A 12,849-nucleotide genomic window follows, 5' to 3' on the forward strand; every position below is an offset into this window, starting at 1 on the left:
AAAAATAGTAGCTCTGTGAACAGTAGACCTCGCACCCAAAAAGTATCTCAATTAAAAAAAAAAACTAATCAAATTAATTGATAAAAACAAAAAAATTGCTTTGGTGGAGTATTGAACCTTCCTTCCTGATTCAATGAAATGTTGTGAATGTGTATGGTGGGTCTAGCTTGAAATATACCATAGTTTTGGATCCGATAGGTGGCGCTGTTGTCGAGATCAAAAATTAAAAAAAAATCAAAATTTTTGTTTTTTTGATTTTTCATCCTGGGATGGTCTGTGGCAGGACAAGTCTGCCCTGGCCGACTTGTTAGTATATAAAAACACATGCATATTCTAACGCAACGTTGTGTCAAAATTTCAAAGGAATCAGTGAATAACTTTCAGAGATTTAAGCTTTTGAACAAGCAAACATTTATATTTTTATTTATATAGTAGATAGATAGATAGATTAGCTGCCGTGATGTTATCGATTTCAGAGAAATGCTTATATGTCCGCTTGTGTGTACGTGATTAGTTGATAGAATGTATTGTCATCAACAACGAGTCTATCTGCTGAGTTTCAGCTCGATCGGATGTCACGAAGTGGGTTAATTTACACTTCCAAGATTTTCATTCATTCATTATCGAAAACAAAAGTGAAATTTAAATAGATAATAACAATGATATTTGTCTAATTTATATAGAGCCATTTTTGTGAAAAGTCAACTCGAGGGCGCTGATGTATCGAGACCACAGACATAGGAATTAATAGACGAGAAGATAATGGCGAGGGGTAAAATCAACTGTTGAAGAACGAAGGGCGTAAGACTGACTGTGATTCGTCAATAAATCAATCTGACAGTAAATAGGCATCTCGCATTATAATATCACCATTTACTTCTTAAAAGTAAAATCTGCTTTTGAATGAATAGACATTTTTACATGGGAGCGCAAATTACTCGCCACGTTATGAACAAATTTGCGAAGTCCAAATTCGGCAAAATAAATTTCTTCTATTTTCAGAGTCCAATATTTCGTTTAAGTATTTAGTTAAGACACTTTTATAAATGTTCATAATTTAATTCCCAGCAACCAACCAGCTTTGTGTTTCGCGTCCAGACGTTTCTCGATGTGATAGTATATTATGTTTCTAAAACTGATCTATATTATACGATGTGAATATGCTTAAAATAAAGTAAAATAATGCTTATATATGGAATGTAATACGACAATTGCGTTTATTCTCTTTTTCACATCTATTTTTACAAGTTTTCATAGTACAAGTCAACATTTTGCCGTGTTATTTCGTAAAATGAACCGATGATGCCTCAACCATAGTTCGCACAAGAATGATGACGTCACGTTTTCAAATTTCACTTGAGGCCATACGCGAGCCCAGCCGGCTCCAATGGAACCGGTATGGGGAGTGGGGATAATACGCTTTTAATCACTTAGGGCAGGTCTACTAATATTCATATGTCTATGATCGAGACAAATGAAATAAATAATAAGAATTGTTAAATAATGTTTTACTAGAAATTTATTTCAAAAGAAGTGCAGATTCTAGAATAAGCAATGACAACTGTTTTCTTATTGTTAGTTCCCAAGGTTAATTCAGAGATTATGAATTAGCTATATTAAAACGCTGTCATTGATAAAAATAACAAACATTTCTATAAGTATTAGTTGTTGGGTGTAAAAACTACAATCTTATTTACTGACAATTGGAAGAACTGATGTTGCTTCTTATACTTTTATAAAAGTTTAACATTAACTAATTTTGTATAAATAAAGTGATTTTTGTTGTTTGTTTTTGGGGTGTTATGCCGTGTTGCGCTAACTCCTTCGTTAGCGCAACACGGCATAACACCCCAAAAACAAACAACAAAAATGCTTTTGGCCGTGAAAATCTAAAAACTTACCCCAAATAAAGTGATGTTTAAAAATATATATACATATATTTTTTTTTGTATTAGGCAATTCACCCCAAAAAGAGTGCTATGTGAAAATCATTGATGACAATAAAGGGTATGCCTAAAGTATTTCACTATCTAATCTTTCATAGATGGCGCTAATTTTATTATTGTAGGAAAAAAACACTTTCGCAAGTTGTGCTTTAAAACATTAAGGCGATGCCATACGTAGTAATGCAAAATCATGTGTTTTTGGTTTGAAAATTTGGTCGCCTAGAAATGTTTCAAATGCTTTAATTAAATACTGCGAGTAAAATACATCTTGGCCTTTGAAATAATGGAGTATTTGTAAGATAAGTCTTTTTATAAGCCCAGAAAAAATTAATGTATAAGGCCTATGAAAACTGCTTTAAAGTTCAAAATCTCCTACTTACGAACCCATTTTCGGTTACGATTTTGTTGTATAATGTGGCAAATTAAGTTATTTATAAAATGATCGAAAAAAAATTAAATATTTATGCCTGAACATCCACAAAATAAAATAAAAGGCACTTTTTAGCCATGTTTTTTTCTTGCATAAATCAAAACAGGCGGATGGTGTTAAGCGGTAATTTAAACCTTATCGCCATCTACGTAAGGGTTGTTATTGATAGCGGCTCAATTTAAAATATTACACGACCTAGTGCATCGCCTTAAGATGAATTATTTGTTTGCGCCTGTACACACGCAATAACTATCTATGAAAGAGCAGATAATGAATTCTTTTAATCATACCCATTACCACTCTCAAACCAACATACTGGTAGAATCTTGCAATCATACGTAAAGATAGCTGCATAAATAAACCAGTCACTAGATCGATATGCCAATACATAGACAATAAAATTCTCTTTCGGAGCCTACTTATTATACTATACAACAATGAAAAACTCTGAAAGTTTAATTCATAGACTTTTAGAGTTTTTCATGATATAGGGAGCAAATATAATGACATCACAATATTCATAATTTTAATAGCTCTGTCGAAGTATGATACAGAAAAATGACGGAAGCTGATTTGGTTGAATTAGATCAGTGGTCAGAGCACTACCCCGGAAGGGCAGAGGTCCTGGGTTCAATTCCCATACGCGACTGAATTTTTTTCTTTTTCACATTTTTTATTTGAGAATGATTAATGCCTTCAATGATTAAATATTACAATTTGAGGTTATACTCAATAAGTTATTCCACTATAAAAATATTTTGTTCAAATTATGATTATGTATCATGTTGTTTGACTTTGTCTTGAGCTAACGTTTCAGACAGCCTTGCAGTTTCCATCATTACAGGAGACATGTAAAGTGCAAAAAAATATATTTGTGTATTTGGTGACAACGTGGCTACAGTATTAATCCTCATTAGTGTGGGCTACAACAGTCAAAGAGCAAAAATCCGAGCATACAGCCCTTTCCTTAACCAGCCTCACAGCTTCGCTCAACCGAATAGCAAAATAGTTCCCGTGTGAGATGTCACATTAAAAAAATGAGGGAGGGATTAAAAATGCTCAATACTTCAAAAGTAAACCAGCTTAATACTATTGGTCCATAGACATACAAAATGGTAGACTTGTCCTAACATAAAATCTGGGTATCATATCATTTCGACAAGCTGAAGCCAAACACGTGACCATATTTTTGGCACCCAAATAACCAGACCCTGCGCAGAAAAGTAAAGTTCGCTGAAGTAAGGTAACGGTTTGCAGCGCAGACCATTGCGAGACTTTTCTGCGCAGGATCGTAATGTTCGTAAAAACAGTTTAAAAACTGAACTGCCTTCATATCATATCATTCTGGCCGCCCAGAAAAGTCTCACAGTGAACTGGGCTGTAAACCGTTATTTTACTTTTGGTCTTTACTTTTCTGCGCGGTGGTCCTGAATTCGCGCGGGGAACGTCAACAAGTAGCGACGGCAATACCGTACAAGTACCGTACCGGGCGGGAAAAGCAAATATTCTAACTTAAAATATTAATTTAACTATGAAATCTTAATCAATTTTCTTTTTTTTTTAATAACATCAATTCTAATAGACGGTTAACATTGGTAAAAAAATTACTGGAATTCCTTGTTGAAGAATTAAAAAATTTTCCATACAAAATGCTTAAGCGACGTGGTTTTCACAGTTCGAATGACGTCACACCACACCCCGCCTCTTACCGCTCGGATTCCGCTCGTTTTGGCGGGCTTAATAAAATTTAAACTTTGAGAATTAATTTAATTATGAAAACAAACTTAAAAAAAAAAAAAAAAAAATACCAGTATTTAAGTTTGAATGCGAACATTGATAAAAAAAAATTAAAAAAATGGACTCAACTTCCTTAATTCTGCAAAAAGGTAGAATTAAAACTAAAAACACATGTCCCATTCAGTGCGGCCGGTGGTCAAAATATGTGGGGGTTCACCGGATGACAACATTAAGTCAGAAAATAAATTATATAAAGGTACATACCTATTTATAAAGAAGTTCTATTCTCCGCTCCTTTGGTTTAGCGAAGACCTCTATGACTCTCATGTTGAAATCAGGCATAGACTGAATAAACCTTTTTTCAATACTTAACACTGATAGTGCGTTCAGTCTGTCCTGGCTCAACGTGTTTCTTAAAAAGGATTTTATTCTTAACCCCGCCAATTTTCCCACTCATTACTGAAGCACCGTCGTAGCACTGAGCATGAATTGCTTCGGAGATATATTTAAAATGCCATTTCTTGAAACAGCGAATCTGATAATCCAACAGCACAGTGGGATTTTAGTGTTAAATACTTCCAAAACCGTTCGCAGATTTCGCCATTCCGTTCGTAGCGAATGATCATTACCATTTGCATAACCGTGGATACATCAGTCGTTTCATCCGCTTAAATCGCTACAAAATCACACTTTGAAATTTGTGATTTTACTTCGCTGTGATACACTTCCAAAATTGCATCTAATTTTTTCATTTTGAAGTACCGAGAGAAAGAACCGAGTTTCGTATTGTGATTAGTCATGTCGGAAATCTTGTTGGTTGTTCGGCGCTCGGGAGCACATATTAGCTGGCCGCCACTGTTCCCATTTAATGGTAGGAAAGACATTACTGTTGCTATAATAATTTTTTTGCTGTAATAATACATTTGACGAAATATGTAATAACTTTATTTTACTAATTTCAAAATAATTTCTTTGTGATTTTGTTCAATAAAAAAATATACTAGTACATAGTTCTGTGAACAGTAGACCTCGCATCCAAAAAAGTATATTAATTTTCTCTTATTTAATTAATCAAAACCCTTTCCTCTGAAATCGTAAGATTTGTAAGTAGGTACTTAAATACTGACCCACTTATTTTTTTATTTCAAATAAGGAATTGTACAATTTGTCCAAAGAAAATTCCATATTGAAATGATAAAGGTAAGAACACACTGAGCCCACGTGCAATATATGCAACATATTAAGATATCTGGACAAGTACATACATCCATACATTTTCTATGAAAATAGATGCTTTAGAAACGCACTTTTCACACGCAATGTAATCCTACCCAACGCCGATCTGCACTGTCTAGTTTGGCGCATTATGTGTGAAAGAAAGATGAAATTGATCATCGGTAGGCCTTCCAACGAGTTGATTTGACTTTTGCATACATGGGCCTAATGTGTTCTTAATTATTTTTAAACTTTATCAGGTAGGTACTATCATATTGAAAAAATTCCAAACAGAAATTTCCAAATTAACACAACAATTTCACATTTGAAAAATGAATCTTTACTGAACCATAGTCAAAGTAAGGCTTGCTTGAATAGTAAAGTTAAAACAGGACTTACTATGATCAGTCAATTATGTACAATATCATGGAATTATACAAAAGAAATCATATTTACCTGAAAAAAATATTGATATAATCACATGTCCTAGAATGTGATAATATGTGAAATAATGACAAAACTAAATAAATTCTAAATCAAAATGGCACAATTACTACAGGTATATTAGGCGTTATTAGTATAGGTTGCACAATTAGAGTTTACACCTAAATATTGTTATTAGCTAAGACAGGGATAGCAAGTGTGTACAACCGTCAAATTTGAACATTCGGAAAGTTTTAAAGTGTGGTATTTTATTATTGAAAAAAATTTACTTTTTTAATTATCACTTTATTTTTATTGGAATACCGCACAAGACTCCCAAATCTGTAGCCAGCGAGACTTTTGCATCCCCAATCAGGGTATGTTGTGAGGCTGAAGGTAGTGGGAAAGGAAGGAGATGGGTAAGAGAAAGGTAGGGGAGTACCTGGCTACTCAGATCTGGTCACCAAACACGGGTAAAGCTATTTCAAGCAAAGTTTAGATTCTGAATGGTGGTGTTACACCAGAGCAATACTGAGAGTATTTTCCACTCTGGAACGTGCCGCAAATATATTATATATTATTTTTAATTAATAAATTGTAAAATAACACAAATCAATCAAATAAAATTTATTTTCACACGCCGGGATATGAACCAGCAACCTCCGAATTGCTAGTTGAGAGCCTTACCTCTCGACCATGGAGGCCGTCAAAATTCTGTATACAAGCATTAGGCAAGACATTAGGCAACTTTATGCCAAAAACATACTAACATACCTCTTCAAACACAAAACTACTTTTGACAATATCCAAACTACTCGTGATACTAGAACCAAAGGACATAATTTCTTACAAATCCCTTTCGCTAAAACAACTTTTGGCCAGAGAAATTTTAGATATTTTGCAACAAGGCTATATAATGCTCTCCCACTAGCCATTAGATTGAACGAATTTTTTTAGAAATATAAAACAGACATCAAGTCTTGGATCATCAGCCAAGACAGATCCAAGATCAAAAATTTTATAAAAATCCCCTCATAATTATGTACTCCAACTAGATGCTGATTGACCAATTTATCATTTATTATTATTATTTATTAATTTCATCTAATGTAATGAAATATTATATGTATCAAAAAATATGTAAACATTAATTCATGTATTAAATTCGTCTGTCTCGACACAGGTTTATCCTAGTGAGACAGACATCGAAAAAAAAACTTTATATTGATAATAAAAAAATAAGCAATGCATCTGTGTCAGTAGTGTGTTCGACTCAACTCTGTATACAATACTTATAACTCAACTTATCAACTAATAATAAAATCATGGCATGAAAAGCTCTTAGGTCAACAATAATTTTTTTTGGCAGCAAGTCAATTAATTACATTGACTTGACTTGAAACTTGACATTAAAAAGGCACTTTTTAAGTTAGTTCACCAGCTTAATGTTCCACTTCCACCCAACTCAATCCATTTCCTATATCTATCCTATCTTTACTCTGTGATCCCAACCCTTCCACATTGGAAGACAATACTTATTAAAGTTTAAAATATTCAGCCAAAACTATTACATCACTTTAATTTGAGATTTGGAAAAATTGGCACTAGGCAATGAGCAACCGTTTTACATAAAAATGTGAATAATATGATATGTATACCTAGGTATATTAGGTGTTATATAAATAACAAGTAACATCATGAACTGAATCAATAATAATATCAGGGCCGAACCTGTGCAGGCACAATTGGAGCACAATTTTAGGTATTGATAATACCTAACACATAATACAGCGCCCTTGAGGCTTTTACTAGTGCCCGACGTCGCTTAGCTCAGGGCCGGCCCTGAATAACATTAATGATAATAAAGAAATGAACCAGGTCCGGTTAGTTTATTGTGATTGAGATATGTTTAGGATACCCTACGTTGTTTGTAGATTGAAGTAAAACTATTTGAATGGAGATTACGTTGCTTCAACAGTTTTATTTGTTTTCCAGGATAAATATGTGTTCCAGAATACAGCTACCACTTGAACAACCAGCACTTGGTATTGAAAGGGAACCACATAGAAGTTCACCATCTGAACCCAGGGCCAGAGGTAGTAGTTGGTCTTTAAAATGTCGGGATAGTTTCTTCGCAAATCTTCGCTAACGATTTGGACATCATTGCACTGCATGTAGCTCAAGGACCCCACGAGGAAGAGGATAAAGGCAGGGGCGAAAACTAATTGATCCACAACAACCTTTTTCATCGCAACGGCTTTTCCAGAAGTACCGATGTATTTGTTGAGAACTGTATACCACAATCTTAAACCGGGCCCCTGTAAAAAAGAAAAACAATGTATCAACACAGTGAACGAGAATATAGATATAATTTACAAAGAAATAAATACCACATACCGCAACGCAAAATCCAACTGATGTAAATCGGGCAGTTCTTTTCCAATCCATCGTGTCATTTGTCCTTTTTTCTATACATTTTTGGGCGATTACATCTCCAAGCCCCATCAGAAATCCAGTCTGAACGCATTGAACCTTAAACGGATGGTTCGTCAGAACTCTCTTATAAAATTTAAGAAGGAGCGCCATCGCGGCCAACTTTTTTGAAATCGGTTAATTTTCGTACCAATCAATATAACCTAGCAAGCGACAGAGGGCATCATAACCATAAATATATCATAACCAATAAAAGTAGAGTTTTGACTTTTGTCATAACTGTCAACATGTCGAAGTGTTGCTAGCTACAAATGTGGAGTAGCAAACAAGCACCGATTACAAACTTGATATAACTCAAGTCGGGACTTCTAATACATGAACGTAAAAGTCCCGGACGGAGCAATTCGAGAAAAATTTGAAGCCGCGTTGTGAGATGTATGATAATCAGAGATGTGCAAAATGGGTACCCAAAACCATTTGAAATGCAAAATGGAAATGGGTCAAAACTTTTCCATTTGAAAATGCAAAATGCAAAATGGTTTTTAGAAAAGCATTTCAAATGCAAAATGCAAAATACCTATTTTCAAAATGCATTGAAAATGCAAAATGGTTTCTCGGGTCAAACAATTAAAATTATTATAAAATTTTTAAACAATTTTGTCATTTAATAATGGACATCAATGTAGAACAAACATATTACATGATTGTAAATCCAAAAACACCACGACTACAGATTATGAAACCACAAAAAATTTGCGCGGGACTAATGTTGCCAACGTAAAAACATAGAAACTGCTATCCAACATTTAATATTACAGCGTCATGGCCCCATGTTCAGTATTTGAATCAGTATTGTATTTGTAATGGTATCACTAAATTGCCAGGGCTCCTACCAGAGAGCAACTTGACAAATGTAAATTATCTCTCGAGGTTGAGGATTGACTGATATTTGGGGCTTATAAAAAAAAGATGAGTGGAGATAGTAGAAAGAATGTTGCAAAAAAGCATTTAAAATGGAAAATGCATTGAGAAAAGCATTTAAAATGCAAAATGCAAAATGGTTTTTAGAAAAGCATTTAAAATGCAAAATGGAAAATACCCATTTTGCATTTCCATTTAAAATGGATTTATTTGAAATAAAGCACATCTCTGATGATAATGATATGAAAACGTATGAAAAATGCCAAAAATTACTTAAATTGTTCAATGACGTATCCCATTCCTTGTCACATAAAATACCTAAAAAATAGTAAGCCGCTAAAACTGCGTTAACAACACAAAAATAAATTAAAAACAGTTCGTTATGTATCACTTCGCATACAAATCAATAAAAAAATTAGTCATACAAGATGGCTGCCAGGCAATTTCCCCTTACTAGATTTTGTAGGTTTGGCTTCAATGCCATTCTTACAAAATTGCACTAATGCTCTGTACAGGGCTTTTAAGGTCCATGTTCTTATATTATGTTTATGATATGAAATTCATGTAATCAATAAAATATAACCATTTATTCTAAAAATACAAAGTACTGAAGTTAATACTTGATGTTGATGGGGTTGATCTTAACTAGGTGCTTAATTAATTTTTAAAATTAAATAATCTTTGTACTTAATCCTCATAAATTGTCTTTAATCTATGAAAGACTCTTGCTTTCCTAATGACGGTACGCAGTTTAAAAAAAGGGAAGACACTTCCCTTTGTGATGCGGTCGTCTGTGAATGATTATGCTGCTACACGTTCAACTAATGGGTGTAAACGTGATCGCTTATATCATTGGGTGTATATAACAGGGTCATTCAACAAGTAATAATCACATTTATTCACTGATGTCCTTGGTTCGTTGAGGCGGCATTGAGAAGGGGTTGGAGATAGAGGCTTTCTATCACACAAGTGACGCCATGTGGAAGACTCGCGGCAACCGAGAGGGCAGCTTCCTGGACAGAAGGCTTGCAACAACTCACTGAGAGAACAGCTTCCTCGGCGAAAGGCTTGCGACAACGAATGCGAATGGGATGAGGTGACTCATTGGAAGTCTGACTAAATCGGTCCTTGTGCTCCAACAAAGCCCTTGGATTGTTGCGGTCAGTTCAGCCTGGTTGCTTGGGTAGGTTTTGTTGCCTCTTATTGTGTGATTTCGGCGTCTCCAGTATTTTTTAGTTTATTAGAGAGCTTTGGGTCGTGTTGCCTTTGCTCAACTGCCTACTTTAAATTAATGTTCATATCCTAGCTTTCTAATTTTATTTGAATTTCTCCTCGTCCATAACACTTAGTCGTAGCCAATTGTCGTGTATTGCCGCTGCATTTCTCTGTTAGCGAATTTACTAGGATATAAGCTGGCACATGTAAAAGTTAGGTTTGTTTTGTGACTTCCAGCCATTGTAAATAGCTAAAGGTATAATATCAAACTATGGTGCAATATTTTATTTTGTATTTTAAAATTTTGACTTTTCCGGGTTGATATTTTTTGTTTTCCTTATTACGAAATACATACATATATTTCACTATGGTTTTTTTGTAATCAAACATAAAAACAGAAATAATTAATGTTACAGTACGGAGTATCGAAGCAAGAACCGGTCTAGTAATACCTGGCTAGTAATAGCTCAATAACAGACACTGAGTAGCCACAGTCGCCTGTGATCTCATCTGCGTTTGGGACTGTTTGCGTATATTTTGACGTTTCAGCCGTCAGTATTTTCTGACTTTTATAAATGCATAATTAACACATTAAGTATAGAATATAGAAAGCCTTCCACAAAAAAATAGTTACCTGAGTATGTATAATTTTTATTTATCTATTTTAAGTTCAGTTTACATCTGAGCGGATACCTTAAGTGGTGAAATATTTCGTGACCAGGATAAGGTCGATCGTTCCTTCAAAATAAGCATTTGAGGTGATTCATCATAATTTAATTTATTTAATATTCGGTTAAATATTACAATAATAATAACTTAACTCTTTTTCTACTTATTCATCAATTTTAAAATCATAAAACCTTGATATACATCATTCGATTGGGATACATCCTTGGAAACATTAATCCATCCTCGGAATTGCACATTTATTTAAATACAGCGGAAAATATAATTTGTATTAATGGCAAATGAATATTATCGGATTACCATAATCTTTTGCTGAAAATCACAAAGAAAAACAAGCGATTTAGTGTTTGGATTATTTATTTTCTAGTTAATCATGGCCTCTGGCACGACACTACAGAAGGCCATAGACCTGGTCACCAAAGCCACAGAGGAAGACAGGAATAAGAACTACGAAGAGGCCAGGAGGTTATACGAACACGGAGTGGAATATTTTCTCCATGCTATCAAATGTTAGTACCTACCAGTTACTCACCATCGTTATATAGGATCTCATTATCCATCGTAAACCATTGTATATCACAGCTTAGTAAGTTGTTTAACCACTACGCCTAAATCTATTCTTTCACAAAATATTTTCTGTATTTTTACCCTTGTATCCCTGTGAAAGTAGGGCCTAACAGTGACCATTCACAAATCCAACTTATATGATTTAGAGAAAATGCATGTTCTTCATTTTCTATGGGTGTTTGATTGGAAACATTTGGTATTGTATTTTCAGTCTTTTTCATCGTCTTTTTCTATGGGTGTTTAATTGGAAACATTTGACAATGGTATTTTCTGTTTTATTCTTGTAAGACGTCAGAGATGGAAGACAATTATGTAATTTTTTTGCTTAATAAACATTCTTTGTCGATGACTCACTACGGCCCTCTGCTGGGGTCAGAGATGTGCAAAATGGGTACCCAAAACCATTTGAAATGCAAAATGGAAATGGGTCAAAACTTTTCCATTTGAAAATGCAAAATGCAAAATGGTTTTTAGAAAAGCATTTCAAATGCAAAATGCAAAATACCTATTTTCAAAATGCATTGAAAATGCAAAATGGTTTCTCAGATCAAACCATTAAAATAATTATAGAATTTTTAAACTATTTTGTCATTTAATAATGGACATCAATGTAGAACAAATATATTACATGATGGTAAATCCAAAAATACCACGACTACTAAGTTTTTAGATTTTCACGGCCAAAAGCATTTTTGTTGTTTGTTTTTGGGGTGTTATGCCGTGTTGCGCTAACTCCTTCTTTAGCCGACGTTTCGGACAGCGTTGCATTGTCCATCATCAGGGCAGATCCGCTTAAATGCTTTACATATTACTATGCTTTGTCTAGTTTACAATATTTTATTTACACTGCAAGCCTACTTAAGAATTAAAATGAATCATCAACATTAAAAAGTGTTTTTTTCAATTTTGAGGATTTAAAAAAAAAAATCGCAAGTTGCGCCACAATACGAAGTATGTCAAAAAATACAAATAAATAGTAGTACATCTGTGTGTAAGGATATAATGGCCAACCTTATGATTCCAGAGATAGCCTCATTTTCAATGTCAGTGCCATACAATATTTTCTTAAAAAAATGATAACTCCTTCATTTGTACACGCAATTGCTTCATACGAAATTTTATAGCATAGTAATGATCCCCCCATAGGGTATAAAAATACCCTTGAAAATTCAAGTCTCTATCTATGTCTATGAAAGGTGATTTTCAGCCCACTGTGTGTTATGGCCCCATGTTCAGTATTTGAATCAGTATTTTTTGTAATGGTATCACTCAATT

At 34.0% G+C, this 12,849-nt stretch overlaps 2 protein-coding genes across 3 annotated transcripts in view; one reads left to right on the top strand and one right to left on the bottom strand.

Moving 5' to 3' along the window:
• Window positions 1–3,917: 3,917 nt before the first annotated feature.
• Window positions 3,918–8,410, bottom strand: Mpv17 (Mitochondrial inner membrane protein MPV17). The gene is made up of 2 exons (XM_089647654.1): window positions 8,149–8,410; window positions 3,918–8,069 (listed from the first exon to the last, which is right to left on the bottom strand). Exons 1-2 carry the CDS (start codon window positions 8,335–8,337, stop codon window positions 7,713–7,715), a joined length of 546 nt encoding a protein of 181 aa, XP_089503780.1. The 5' UTR covers window positions 8,338–8,410; the 3' UTR covers window positions 3,918–7,712.
• A 2,413-nt stretch (window positions 8,411–10,823) lies between these two features.
• Window positions 10,824–12,849, top strand: part of Vps4 (vacuolar protein sorting 4) — a 28,588-nt gene continuing 26,562 nt past the window's right edge. Inside the window, exons 1-2 of one of the 2 annotated variants that reach the window (XM_089647584.1) lie at window positions 10,824–10,958; window positions 11,375–11,516. In XM_089647584.1, coding sequence (XP_089503710.1) covers window positions 11,381–11,516 — 136 coding nt within the window. In that variant the 5' untranslated portion in view covers window positions 10,824–10,958; window positions 11,375–11,380. Of the gene's footprint in view, window positions 11,079–11,374; window positions 11,517–12,849 lie in introns of both variants that reach the window. The other variant, XM_089647585.1, reaches the window with a different exon arrangement.

This window comes from Hesperophylax consimilis, chromosome 26 (assembly GCF_061612785.1).
Source record: "Hesperophylax consimilis isolate HC1 chromosome 26, BYU_Hcon_1.0, whole genome shotgun sequence".
NCBI classification, from domain to species: Eukaryota; Metazoa; Arthropoda; class Insecta; order Trichoptera; family Limnephilidae; genus Hesperophylax; species Hesperophylax consimilis.